The sequence below is a fragment of the Aristolochia californica genome, unplaced genomic scaffold (genome assembly GCF_029961685.1).
Source record: "Aristolochia californica isolate CCGP_79_NKW_82.1479 unplaced genomic scaffold, dmAriCali1.0.hap1 SCAF_7, whole genome shotgun sequence".
Taxonomy (NCBI): Eukaryota; Viridiplantae; Streptophyta; class Magnoliopsida; order Piperales; family Aristolochiaceae; genus Aristolochia; species Aristolochia californica.
Window position 1 is genome coordinate 1,369,098 of NW_027182268.1, and position 15,234 is coordinate 1,384,331.

Sequence of the window (15,234 nt, forward strand, 5' to 3'; positions counted from 1 at the left end):
GTCTAGGTTTAAGGAAGAGAAGAGAGGAGAAGTGAGGAGATGGGAGAGAAGAGAGCAAAAAGAGGAGAAGAAAGGGGAGCAGTGTGAGAGAACTAAGGTTTCAAGAGGGGAATAATGAGAGCATGTATGAAACTCTCCCCCTCACCTTTTTTTGTAGATTGTAGGTGAAAACCCTAATACATGAGTAAAGAAAAGGAACTTATATTATTACATAATTACATCTCTTGTCGCTTACTCAGTTAATTACATATAATGCCACTATCTTCTTTAACAAAAATATTGATAGGGATGTTGTATGAAAGAAGAATCAGTTAAACCTATTCCCAAAACCTCTCTGACTCTCCTCTCCCCCTCTTAGACTTTGCCCTATTGAATCGTCAGTTAACTCAGATAAGAATTAAGAAACCAAACCGAATGACGCTCCCATCTCAGTTCGTAGATGAAACATAAACCAGTACGAAAAACTGTTGCTTAATCATGGACTGCGACGACGAACAAACTGCAACTTCAGAAAAAGAGGGATAAAACAAAAAGGATCCACGTATTTATTACAAACTATTATGGTACCTAAAATAGTAGAAAACGTAGTACAGGCAGATTCTCCAGGTAGGTTTGAGTTCACTCCATGGCAAGTATCTAAACTAAAGGAGTCTACAAAAAAGGGTGCCAGACATCCGTAACAATGACAACCACAGGAGTTCATGCCGTCAACGGATCAGAGCAAAAGGAAGCCACTGGGCCACCGCCTCCCACCCCCGTTCGCTCGAAATTTTGACTCTCCTCCACCAATGAGCTCTATTCAGCCTCGAGGCCTCTCAGGTTCTAATGAATTTCTGGAAACACCTTCTGAATATACTGCAAGAAGCGCTGGGAATAGAGGATTGGATCCACTGCTGATATGGCCAACGAATCTAACTGAAGAGATTTGTATGCATGCTCGATTTTCTTGCTGATGTTGTAGTCTTGCAATATATCAATGATCCCAAGATAGAGAACGACATCATATACTCGATGAACAGTTGGGGGTCTTCTTTGGCTGGAGTATGCTCCGCCCAAGCTGGTATGTTCACGCCGAGCTGGATCTGGAGTCTGGTTAAGAGAAAAGAATAGGAACAAAATGACTTTGTCCAGTCTAAAGAACATAGAAAGGTTGAAGCACAGATTCAACCGGCCGCTTGGGAGGTCTTTTACCTTGCAGTGCCTGGTAGTAGGAGATCTACTTCCTCATCTCCTGCAGCGGATGCTCTTAACCGTCTGCCTCTAATATGAGGACCCACAATGACACTGTTTCCATTGCTTCCACGAGGGATAAGAACCAGTCCTTGAGGATAGTTGAGAGATTCGTCCTCCTGAGATTCTGGTAATGGATGATTTTCAAAACTTTAGTTTGACCCTTTGCAGCTATCGAAATATCATGTAAACAGTAACTGAAAAGACAGACTTCGAAGTATGTTCATCTATTATTGTCAGATTCGTGATTGGAAAGAAATCTGTATGGTCATCTTGCCTACCTGTCATATTGACATAATTTACATTGAACGAAGCATTTAATATAAAAAAAAATTACATTGCAAGTAATTCTCAGAATAAACACTTTGCTAGCACTCACAAATAGCATTACTTAATGTCAGACAGCAAGCACATCTAGTTTGCAGTGGTCTACTAGTGGATTATCATTTGGGTTATTTGCATCTAAAGAGCACCACTGTACCAGAATAGTGCATGTAATTAGGGTTTAACTAGAATCTGAGGACAAAACTTCAGACATGTGACACTATTACTATAAGTGCTTTTCTGGGCCAGTATTAACTTGATTTCATATGCCAACAACTTCTAGTTATGAAAATTACTTAATAGCTCCAAGGATTTAGAGATGGAAATCATCGTAGTTGTTAACTTAGGAAATATCAGATTAACTTTGCATGGTATAATAGGCCTAAATGACCCCAAGCTTACAATCCTAATAGAAGTTCCTTGGGATAGAAGTTGCAAAAAGTAAGGTGTGAGTCATATTAACATAGAGGAAGTACGTTACTGATATATTTCAAGAATATGGTTCGTTAGGTGCGAAACCAATAGAGATACTTACGGAAGTGGGAAATGATCTTCGTGATGAAAGTAATGATGAGCTTAAAGACAAAATCAATGTATCTAAGATTTATTGGGAAGTTGATTTATGCCACAATCACTCATCGTGATATATCTTTTTTCGTATGTGTTGTAAAAGTAAATTCATAACACACCCACGCAAAATACATTTGTGGCTGCTTAGAGGATATTGAGGTATTTAAAAGGGTCACCTAGAAAGGGTTAATTTTTTAACCTCATAATCATTTGAATATAGGCTATGCTAGATCCAAACTTGATAGGAAATCTATTACTGGTTATTATGTATTTCAGGGAAAACTTAGTAAACTAGAAGAGCAAAAAGCAAAATGAGATAGTCCATTCTAGTGCAAAAACATAGTATAGAGCTATGACTCATACTATCAGTGAGTTAATATAGGTTAGATCCAATATTCAGGAGTTGAATTTGCATGTTGTGGTACCTATATCAATGTATTGTGATAACCAGGCAACGATTTTCGTTGCAGGCAATCCAACATTTTATGAAATGATCAAATATATAGAAGCTGATTGCCACTTTACACGAGATACAATAATGAAAAAAATTGTTACCCCCTATGTTCAATTAGTGATAAAGTTGGTGAATTTTTAAAAAATCCTTGGATAGACATAAATTTGGGACATTTTATAATAAACTAGGACTATTAGACATATTTGGTCCACCTTGAGGAGTGTTAAATGTATTGTAAGGGCATTTTAGTCATTTTATAATGGTCTGTGTACTTTGGTGAGAGTACTGTCATACTTAGAATGTTGACATGAATCTATGGTTCAATTTTCATGTTGTTTAGAGGTGTGATAAGGCCAGTAACTTCAAATAATTACTAATTCAACAACAGAAATAGGCCAGTAACTTGCATTTCATGATGCAATGCAAGATGTCTCGAGCATAATTTCCAACACCAGACTGTGACCTTTTGTGTTGCATTTTTTACTTGAAAATATTAAAAACTAAAGTTTATACAGCAGGTTGTAAATATATATTAAAGGGGATCATTGCTAACCTTCTGCATGAACAGTCAAATCATCCGCATTTACACTTTGCCGGTTAGAAACAAAAGATTGCACATGAAGAGGAGCACGGTAGTGCACACCCAACAAAAGGCTATAATCCATTATGCATTGTGATTCCAGAAATTTACTATCAATTGCAATCTGCCTGCAGATATAAGTAGACACCATTAAAAGGAGCAAAATTTAACATATGCAGAACTTAAAAGTTTGACCTGCATAAATTTTGATCACGAGCTCTAAACCTCAAAAGCCAAACAACAACACTCCACTTTGCAGTCCAGTCATAATTATGCTTCAGAAAATGATAAAGAGAAACTGTATTTTCTTCCTAACTAAATGATATTAAAATAAAATTTGTCAGTCAGAAACAATAGCAATCTGACAAATTCCATGATTTTGACCACCAAAAACTAAACACAAATTATATATGAAGATCATCCGACATATCTATTTATGGGGGTTTGTTTCAAACCATGGATAGTTTCAAAGTATTCTCAGAGGAAGTTACAGAAAGCAAAAGCCAACAGATTAAGGTTTACATGATGGTTGCCTTGGAGTACATGGTTCCATCATTTCTAGAGTCAAGAAAGAACATAGAATAGCATACGAAGGCAGAGCTAGTTTTCAACTGATGAGATACCCATAGAATGGCATACGAAGGCAGAGCTAGTCTGCAGGCTTCACCGCAAAAGGCAAAACAAAAGCTATTGATTTTTGGTTTTCAATTTTTTTTTTTATAAACAACAGTCTCTTACAAGTTGGTATTTAATTACATAATGTGTTTTACTTCATCTATTTAATAGATAAAGATAACATTCGCATACATACATATATGGATCAAGTTTTTACATATTATTCCATATTTATGTAGAAAACTCATTAAAATATTTAAGTAACATCCTTCAGAAAAGAGAAATATTAATGAACCACATAACACTTGTACATAATTCTTAAATATCAACATGATGATTTAAAGACTCCTCACTTTTTGTTGCTGATACTTTTAAGGCGGGCATTTCACTAGAGTGATCTTGGCTCTCGGAGAGTGTGATGCTGGGGAGTTCCCATGTCAATTTGGCATGACCTCATCCATAAACAACTTTACCAGATTATCCATATTACTATCCTTCTGGCCTATTTCTAAACTATTAAAAGATATAGGGGTAATAACCAGTATATCTTTTTTATGGTATCAGTAGAGTATATTATTAAGAACCTATGGTTCAAATTTGGTTGAATTCTGATGTGTATATGAAGTTATATGAGTGAGAGCAATGAAGCTCATTTTTATCTACTTACTCTTGTAATCACTCAAGTGAGATAATAAAAAAGGGATGTTGACTTTTTCAGCATCCAACGAGTGCTCTTCAGCACCCTCTCCTCTCATCTCCTCATCATCTCTTTTCTTCATTCTTTCTTCCTCAATTTCTTCCTTTTTAACATGGTTACAGAGCTGTAAGATCGTATTTCAGGCCTCTGTAGGAGTTCCTCTTCCATCTTTTTGAAGTTGACATATTCCAGAAAAAAAAGGATTTCCAGATTTTCATTTTATTGAAGCTAAAGGTCAGAATTTTCTTATTTCTTTCAGCCATAGCCTAGGAGTTAATTGTTCCTACTACTGATTAAGTCAGTTTTATACAAGATTTGAGCTGTTAAAGGGTTATATTGTTGCAAACAACTTTACCAGATTATCTATATTACTATCCTTCTCGCCTATTTCTAAACTATTAAAAGATATAGGGGTAATAACTAGTATATATTTTTTATGGTATCAGTAGAGTATATTATTAAGAAGCTTATACTGATGTGTATATGAAGTTATATGAGTGAGAGCTATGAAGCTCATTTTTGTCTACTTACTCTTGTAATCACTCAAGTGAGATAATAAAAAAGGGATGTTGACTTTTTCAGCATCCAAAAAGTGCTCTTCTGCACCCTCTCCTCATCATCTCTTTTCTTCATTCTTTCTTCTTCAATTTCTTCTTTTTTAACATGGTTATAGAGTGGTAAGATCGTATTTCAGGCGTCTGTAGGAGTTCTTCTTCCATCTTTTTGAAGTTTACATATTCCAAAAAAAAAAAAGGATTTCCAGATTTTTCTTATTTCTTTCAACCATAACCTAGGAGTTAACTATTCCTACTACTGATTAAGTCAGTTCTATACAAGATTTGATCTGTTAAAGGATTATATTGTTGCAAAATTTTCAACCCTAGCACGCATAGGCCTTGTATTGTCTAAATCATCCCTCCGGAAGGTGGCCTCACTTATAATTTTCCATAATTGAAGAGTCACTTGTCGGTTTTAGGGCTATTGATGGTGGAATTGATCAATTATACCTGTTCTTGATATTGTTTTTGCCTTAATTTGCCTGTGGGCTCCACATAACCTGTGGATATACCTGGTACTGTCATTTTGGGTTGTTATGTCTGATGCTGGTGAGGTTGTTACACCAGCTAAGGACACAAGTTATTCAGACAGGAAAGATTGAATGACCAAAATTATATGAGTTGGTCTAAATCAGTCAAGAGAGATCTAGGTGTTTCTATAGTTTATGAGTGCAAAAGAGAGCAATTTGTGAAAGATCTATGAGTTATATTCTCTGTTGTTTGGCTTAAAAAGGGAGAAAGGAAGGTTCTTGACTATTATAGTGAGTTACAAGGCGTTTTACTAGAAATCAACATTTATCATTTATTTACAACTGATGACAAAGTGGAGGAAGCAGTGAGGACAAATATTTTTGTAAAGTTCTTGGAGGATCTTGGCCCCGAGTATGATGTAGTACAAGCCTAGTTGCTTATGTCAGATGAGGTTCCTTCACTTCCTTTCTTAAAAAAAAAAAAAGGTTCCTTCACTTCCTATTGCATTTAACAAAGCGCTCCATGCAAAGATAGTTGTGACATCATCTACTAGTAAGGAAGTATCCACTATTGATGTTGTTTCCCTTAGTATTCATCAAGACTACTCGGTCAAAAGTTACTTGTGGTCAGCAGTAACAGAGATTTTCAAGATGGCTCCGGTCGTGGCAAAGGCAGAGATGACCATAGGTGTGCCCATTGTGCCCATTGCCGAGATGGCTCATGTTTCTAAAAAAAGCTAAGAGAAGTTTGGTAAACCAGCATGGGCGGATACAGGTGTGTTAGGAGTAATAAAACTTCTACAACAACTCCTATGGTTGATATTGTACTTGTAGCTATAGATACGATGAAACAATTAATTCAGAGGCAATTGACTTCTACTTCTATGTATGTGCCTCAATCCACTCCTATTGCTACAACTACTTTAGCTAAGTCAGGTGGGTTCATTTTGCATGTTTGTCCAATGTCTTCTTGGGTTATTGACTCTAGTGCCTAATCCCATATGTCAGGTATATCTTCCTTGCTTTTTAATCTTAATCAATCATCACCATGTAAACAAGTTTCACTTGCAGATGGCTCATCTTCTCTGGTTAGTGGAGTGGGATCTATTGGACCTACTTCTTCGTTGTGTCTTGATTCAGTGTTATTAGTTCCTAAATTTCCTGTGAATTCCCTTTTAGGTAGCCAAATTAAAAAGTTTTTGAATTGGTCTGTAACTTTTTACCTTTTTCATTAATATTTCAAGACCACAAGACAAGGGAGATGATTTGTTCAACGCAAGAGAGAGATGGACAATATCAATTGGAGGGATCATCATCACACGCATCCTCTGCGCTTCATGTTCATGTACACCCTTCTAGTGACATTTTCCTCTTGGTTATTCATCTCCTGCAAAAATATCACATTTATTCCATGCACTATTTTCTGTATCTCAATTCCAATGCGAGTCTTACCAACTTGGAAAGCACCAAGGAGCATCAATTCCTTCTAGTCAATTTTCTAGGATTTTTGAGATTTTTCATTCTGATGTAAGGGGACCGTGTTGTAGTCAATATGTTTGGTCATAAGAATTTCTTGTCATTTATTGATGATTTTAGTAGGTCTACTTGGGTGTATCTCCTAGGGGAAAAATGTGAAGTTTTTTTTTCCAGAATTGGTGCTGAAATTTTATAACAGCTAAGAGAGAATTACATCAGAGAGGAGGGGGACCTTCCCAAACAATGAGGGATTGGAGGGAGGTCCCAATGTTGGTAAGTCTATCGGTAAAAGAGTTTTCCAAATGATTTACATGATTCTAGGAACAAAATATAATTGAAACAATAAAAAAATGGAGTATAGAACAGGCCAATGGCGCCAGGGGAGAGGTTGAACCCAATCACCATCTGATGATGGTGTTGGAGTCCCCTTCAATGAGAAGATTGCCAGACAGACGATCTTTGAAAGAGACTAACCCGAGCATAAGGGTGAAGACTTCAGTAGAGGTTGAGTTAGCCACACCAAAAGGACTGACATTGGAGAGAATAACCTCACCCGAATTTTAGAAAACACCCCCGAAACGAGCTGGCTTTGGACAACCGATGGCATTGCAATTGAAATTTAGCTTGGTGCAACTAAGGGGAGGGGGATCCATTCAATCATGGCGGGAGGTTTTAAGCACCTAGCCAATACTAGCCAAAAGACCGGCTTGTTAGGAGCGGAAGACATAAGTACTTAACCCAGGATTGTAACATCACACCCGCCTTCGTGAGCCGACGACCACGGCGGCTCAACGACACTGGCCCAACCCGGTGGCCTACTCTAGCAGCGGCCTACTCCTAGTGCCCTTTTGCAGTTCTCCAGGTCCCCCCCCCCCCCCCCCCCCCCCCCCCCCTCTAGGTCGCCCTTTCCGAACCTACCAGTAATTTTAATCCAGCCTTTGCGAGCCCCGGGGCTCGAACTCGCGACATGGGAGCCTGCTTTGATACCAAATGTTAAGCACCTAGTCAATACTACCCAAAAGACCGGCCTTTTAGGAGTGGAAGACATAAGTACTTAACCCAGGACCATAACAGGAGGTTTGGAGGGACCGGCCATGTGCGCAAGGATGTGTTGGGTATACAACTAAAGTCCCACATTGACTAGAAGTGGGGAGGATCTTGGATATATAAATGTGGACACTATCTCCATTGGTATGAAGCCTTTTGGGGTAAAGCCCAAGAGCAAATCCATGAGGGCTTAGGCCCAAAGTAAACAATATCATATCAATGTGGAGATAAGTAGTGTCCATAGTCCTTACAAATGATATCATAGCTATACCCAAGAGTTAGCCTTGGTGGATGAGACCCTATAAATGTCAAACGAAGGTGGTGGACCTCGAATTAGATCGTGAAGGGATCCGTGGATGTGCTCTATTGGACAGGTAGTGTGCTCCGAATTCTTCATGGACGTGTCCTGGTGAAGAGGAGTTGATCTGGATAGAGCATGCTCTCGAGACAGGTGGTACTAATGTAAAGTGTGTGTTTCCAACACATCGGAGTGGAAAATCCGGGTTGGTAAAGAGTGGACGGATGGATGATTGTTTGAGGGGAGGTTCGGTGGTCCTTTGTTTGAGGGAAAGATTGTTGGGTATACAACTAAAGTCCCACATTGACTAGAAGTGGGAAGGATCTTGGATATATAAGTGTGGACACTATCTCCATTGGTATGAGACATTTTGGGGTAAAACCCAAGAGAAAATCCATGAGGGCTTAAGCCCAAAGTGGACAATAATATACCAATGTGGAGATAGGTAGTGTCCATAGTCCTTACAGGTTGTTCCATTAAAAACAAAGAGACACACTTGCTAGAGAGGAAAATTCTTTCCTGTAGTGTATCCAATTGGAAATGAGGCTCATATATGAATTCATAGTGTTGTCCACACTATTAAATTTTTGGTTAAATCTCCTATTGTTGCGCTCCAACCAAATGCACCAAGGCACTTGAGCAAGGCAGTTGGAAAGGAGGATCTTGCCAAGCTTAGGTGGGGGGTTCCCATGACCATAAAAATGGTCCTAAGGAGGTCACACTGAAGGCTGAGGTGGAGAAAAATTTTCTGTAATATGGAGCATGTGTTGGACTTGCTCATCACAGGAGCAACGTAGAGGATAGACAATGTTTAGACTGATGTGTCTCGTTTGTGCAAGTTATCAAAATCTGAAGTTTTTTATAATAAAATAAAGACTCGATTTGGTGCTTCAATTTGTGTTTTACATACATATAATGAGGTTGAGTTTATGAACCATAAATATAATTCTTTTTATCAATCTAAAAGTATTATTAAATAGTCTTCATGTCTATCTAAAAGAAATGGTGTAACCGAAAGAAAAAATTGTCATTTGCTTGAAGTTTCACGCATGCTGTTATTTCATATGCACCTCCCCAGTTTTTTTTGGAGACATGTGGTCCTCACTGCATGTTTACTTATTAACAGAATGTCTTCTTCTATACTTTTTGGTAAAATTCCATTTCATATTCTCAAGCCTGACGTTGAGTTATTTTCTTTGTGTCCTTGAGTCTATGGTTGTGTCTGATTTGTCTATTTGTCCATGTACTTGGACACGCAAGGGTAAACTTTCACCTAATGCTATCAAATGTGTCTTCTGGGAAAACTCCCAAACATAAAAGGGTTATAAATATTTTTGTCCATCTACGAGGAAAACCTTTTTGTCCTCAGATGTTAATTTTTTTAAGACACTACTAATTTTATTTTATCTAGTTCTTCATTGAGTGGTGCTATGTGTCCTACTCTTCTTTCTCCTAGTCTAGTAGAAGATATACCTAGTTCACTGCAACTGGTTCTAGAATCTAAACCATTAGAAGTGTTTCAATGCAGAAAGCATACGACCACACCACAAATGATTCTCTCTTTGCGACCTGAATCAACATTTTCTTCATATGAGACACCTAAGGTAATTGATCTCCATCTTTTCGTTGTTCTCCGTAAAGTTGTCCGCCCCTACACACGGTATCCTATTTCATAGTTTATTTCATTTCATTCATCGTCAGGGCCTTTTAAATCTTTTGCCCTATCATTGTTTTCTTGAGCTATTCCTTCTTTAGTATGGGAAGCTTTGTTCTCTCCTCTATGAAAACAAGCTATAGATATAGAAATGGAACCTCTATTGGACTGTGACACTTGGAATCCACGAGAGTTGCCTCTTGGTGAATCTGCTATGGGATATCGTTAGGTTTGTACATGTTAAATGTAATGCAGATGGAGTAACGCCATAATTGTGTTAACTCAAAGAAAATATGAGATGGATAATGTTCCATAAATAGGGTTACAAGGGGCGAAGCCTACAGAAACTCTTATGGAAGTTGGTCATAACCTACATGATGTTGACACTCCAGAGCTCAAGGATAAGATAGTGTATAGGCGACTTATGCGTAAGCTCATTTATGCTACTGCCACTTGCTTCAATAAATCTTTTGTGAACATTATGGTTAGCTAATTCATGGAATGTCCTTTTATGATTCATTTGGAGGCAGTCCAAAATTTTTTAAGATACATAATGGGAGCACCAGGTAAAGGTTTGTTTTATGCACCCCATGGTCATTTAAAGATTGAGGCATACTCAAATATAGATTATGCAAGGTCAAAACTGGATAGATAATTTACTTCTAGCTATTGTGTTTTTGTAGGTGGAAATTTGATTAACTAGAAGAGTAAGAAATAGAATGTATTAGCTCACCCAAGTGTCGGAGTTGAATGTCGAGCAACGGCTCATACAGTAAGTGAACTTATATGGGTCAGATTGGTGTTACAAGAGGTGACTTCTATTACTTCAAGGGCTATGGCGAGGCATTGTAATAATGAGAGTGCAATTTTTATTGCTAACAACCGTGTATTCCATGAACGTACAATCATAGAGAAGTTAATTCTCACTTCATTCATGATGTAGTTATAAGTGGAACAGTGGTCACACCATATGTTAGCTCAGTTGACCAAACTGGTGACATTTTCACTACTAGAGCTTTGGGCAAGAAAGAGTTCAGCATTTTATGTAACAAACTGGAGCTTCTTGATAAATAAGCTCCATCTTGAGGGGGAGTGTTAAAAGATATACAGGGATATATTGGTCATCTTTAGTAAACAAGATATATTTCTGATGTTAGCAGTAGAGTATATGCCTTATTAGGAACTATGGTTCCAATTTGGTTGCATTCTGATATGTAAACGTGAAGTTATACGAGTGAGAGCTATGAGGGACATTTTTGCAAGCTTACTCTTGTAATCACGTAAGTGAGATAATAAAAGAGGGAGGTCAACTTTCTCAGCCTCCAACCAGTGCATTTTCTGCACCTTCTCATCTCCTTATCTTCATTTTTTATTCCTCAATTTCTTCCTTTTTAACATAAACAGATATGGCAATGGACAAAAAAATACTTCCGTTAAAGGATTCAGGTACAATAACCTATTCACCATGTACACTTCAAAGAAATGATATGGGTTAAGGTCATTAACTACACATGAAAAGGATTCCATTATAACATGTGGTCACAAATGTCAAATAGAGTTGTTTTTTGGAATCTAAAAATATTCTTGCAGGATATGAGCAATAAGGCTCGTCCGAATATTGCCTAAAACTAACAATCATATGATATCATACTTCAAGTAATTTCTTATATAAATAAGGTCGTCTTTCTTCTTTGACATACAACAAACTGCCCACAGTCAATGCTTTCTTTAGTAGAGCTCACTTGATGTTGGTTTCTAATGACTACACATTGATGAAATTTTATGCTAATGAGCTCACTAGGTCAATTCTGGCCTTTACCATTCATCCATGAGATGAACAAATGGAAACATTGCAGTCATGGATGATTCAAATAAACCAAACAGATCTTTATTGTAGATACCTTACATCTTCATTCACTACAGCATGGCCTACTTCGTGCCAAATTGATGTGGACCTCCCCAAAATGCAACAGCAAGTAAGCCATGTCTCCTTGAGATCGTCAGGACTCTCTGGAAATGCTCTAAAATCACTTTTCTCCCACGTAGAGCCCAAAAAATACCCACCCCCCTCTCTCTCTTTTCCCATTCTATGCTTGGTTATAAGAACGATTTTTAACTTCTTTGTTAGTTATGAAATAAAATTTGACATCTCTACAAGATTAGAATTGATAGTTTAAAAGAGAGACTCAGTTTGTATCCGTAATCATGAAAGTACAAAGAAACAGAATTAAACAATTTCAGGATTTTTCAACTTTTATACTCTCATCAAGCTCTGCATATTTAATTATAAGGTAAAAGTTGTTTTTCCTTGTTGTACAGTGTTTCAATATATGAGATTTTATGCTTCAACAATTTAACTCAGTTTCCATACCAATAGCTAGTCACATAAAATAAATAATGATTAAAGTTAACTCTTCGGACAAGTTAAGGATGGATCTAACCTTAAAGTTAACTCTTTGGACAAGTTAAGGATGGATCTAACCTTAAAGTTAACTCTTTGGACAAGTTAAGGATGGATCTAACCTTAAAGTTAACTCTTTGAATTTAAGATGGATCTAATTTGTCTAACTCCTGCATCTTAGACAACCAACCAATAATGGGTATAATGCTTCAAACTAGCTTTTGACACATTAATCAAATCTTCGATAGATCCTCAATTCTGTACAAAACTGTACAAAAAAAAAAGAACTTAAGGATTAGCCACCTGGGAAAGAAGGTTCAAACTTGAGCATCAGAAGCAAAGGAAGCTAAAGAACATTGGACAAGACCAACAACTAATGAGTTCAGAATTGGGAATTTAAACTGCTGCTATTGATCACCTTCTTTCCACTTGATGGTTTGATCCTATGAAGCCTAAAAAATTTAGTTATTAAAGTATTTTCATATGTTCGGACATGATGAAAGTACTTAGGAAGCATCCTCAAAAGAACCTGCACATCCAGAATATTTTGTCAGATAAATCCTAACAGACCCCTGTTTCATTGAGAATATAGAGTCTGCTACAGAAATCTCCAGAATCCCATCACTGATGACTAGAAAATTCTGCTTATACATGGACCAAGAGTCTTATAGGTTGCATTTTTTGTTTTTTGAAATGATGCTGAATTTTATTATAAGAGCTCAAACGAGTAGATTACACGAGGGGAAACCTTCTCAAACAACGAGAGATTGTTAGGAGGTTCTGAATTTTGCCAATTTATCAGCCAAAGAATTGGCTGATCTAGGAACAAGGTTCCAATTGCAATGAATGGATGACACAATGTCAGCAATACAATAAGTGATTGGCCAGTGGCACCAAGGAGGGGAGCTTTCTTTAGAACACTAGCTGATAACAGTCTTTAAGTCACTTTCGATAATCAGATTGCCATGGAGCCGCTCTTTAAAGATTTGGAGGCCGAATAGAAGAGCACTCACTTCAGTAGTATTTGAATCAGCAATACCCACCGGCCCTGCATAGAATAGAATAGGGTCTCCACTGCTGTCTTTGAAAACACCACCAACTCCAGCCGGCCTAGGACAGCCTAAAGGACTACCATCAAAATTGAGTTTGATGCAGTCGTAAGGGGGAGGATCCCAGGTGGCCATAACCGGATTCCTACAGGGGCTTGCCATGTGCCCTATCAAACCTTAATTCTCTCAAAGGAAGACGCTTGATAGAGAAGCAAACTCCTTCCTAGAATGTAGCCAACTCGAGATAAGGTTCACTTCCTGAGAAGCTATATTATCCGGGTTACTAGCCTTGGATTTGAATAACTGGTTGTTTTGCTCTAGCCATATACACCATGGGACATGTGCAAGGCATGCCAAAAGAATTATCTTACCCAACTTAGGAAGGTGTATCCCCATAACCATCTCAAATGTGCCAAAAAGGTCCTGATGTATCCCCATTTGGAGACCAATCTTCTGAAATACCTTCATCCAGACTTGTCATAAAAAGTCACAATGTAAGAGAACATGCCGGACTGTCTCGTTGCACACACCACAAAGGGGACAATTGTGATCGGGGGCGGTGTAACCTCTTTTATGGAGGTTGTCAGAGGTGAGGATTTGTTCCCTGATAGCCGTCCACATGAAGAATTTGATTTTGTTAGGCGTTGAGAGCTTCCATGCTAGGTTTGCCTTGTGCTCATGCATGATGTAATCTTATTTTCTAAAGTGAGAGTAGGCGGATGCAACTGTGAATCAACCATTAATGTTGGGCTTCCATGTCAGTTTATCATCTGCATGCTCACGAATAGTAGTGTTGCTGAGTCTAGAGAGGAGAGAGAAAAAAGGTGTAGTTTCTTCATCATTTAATCCATGGTGAAACGTAATACTCCATGAGCAATCTCTCCAAGAATCAGCCACTGAACAAGAGAGGTCCCTCGCCATCCTAGAGAGCCCCTGGAAATCCTTTGAGAGGGGGTGGGGGCCGCACCATCCATCCGACCAAAAGAGGAGGGTCCTTCGATTGCCTGTGTAAAAGGAAGATGCATCTCTGAATATTGGGATGAGCTTCTGAATTGATTTCCATATCGGGGATAGGAGCCGAGTTGCACCATCCTCCCTCCACCAGGCACCCGAAGGTTGAAGATAGAACCTGACCATATCGCTCCATAGGCTATTATGCTTGATGTTGAAGTTCCAGATCCACTTGAGCAAAAGGGCATTGTTCATCTCCTTCGTAGGCCGAATGCCTAAACCACCCAGATTTCGGGGCATGCAAATATCCTTCCAACTCACCAAATGATATATGAAGGTGTCCTCTGATCCTCTCCAGATAAAACCTCGACGGATGGCATCAGTCCTGTTGCAAACAGAGGTTAGACAGTGCATGAATGATAATAAATAGTTTGGCAGTCCTATCAAACAAGACTTGAGGAGAGTGAGCTACCTAGTCGTAGATAAAAGATTTCCCTCCAAGTAGTTGGTCTCTTCTCGAATCTCTCAATGAGGGGGGACCAAAGCGTCGCCGAGGCCGAGAGTCAAATAATGGTAGTCCAAGATATATAGCTGGAAAAATTTCCACTGAGCAACCCAAATAGTTAGCCATACCCTAAAGCACAGGTGAGTAAATATGATAGCCTAGGAGGGTGGTTTTTTTCCAGTTAATGTTCTGACCAGAAGCCAGTTCAAATAGTCCCAATACAACACGCAGTTTTCGGATCTGATCCATAGTACCAACCCCAAAGCAAATTGTATCGCCTGCAAACTGAAGGATTGGACATTAAAGGTTGCATAGTCCATCGTGGGGACGAGCCAACCCAGGTTTTTGGCTGAATA

At 38.4% G+C, this 15,234-nt stretch overlaps 1 protein-coding gene across 1 annotated transcript; it reads right to left on the minus strand.

Moving 5' to 3' along the window:
- Positions 1-822: 822 nt before the first annotated feature.
- Positions 823-13,557, minus strand: LOC137936155 (phosphatidylinositol 4-phosphate 5-kinase 9-like). Its single transcript, XM_068780713.1, has 5 exons — positions 13,387-13,557; positions 12,880-12,902; positions 3,132-3,286; positions 1,221-1,357; positions 823-1,089 (listed from the first exon to the last, which is right to left on the minus strand). The coding sequence occupies exons 1-5, from the start codon at positions 13,555-13,557 to the stop codon at positions 823-825; spliced, it is 753 nt and encodes a 250-aa protein (XP_068636814.1).
- Positions 13,558-15,234: the final 1,677 nt, after the last annotated feature.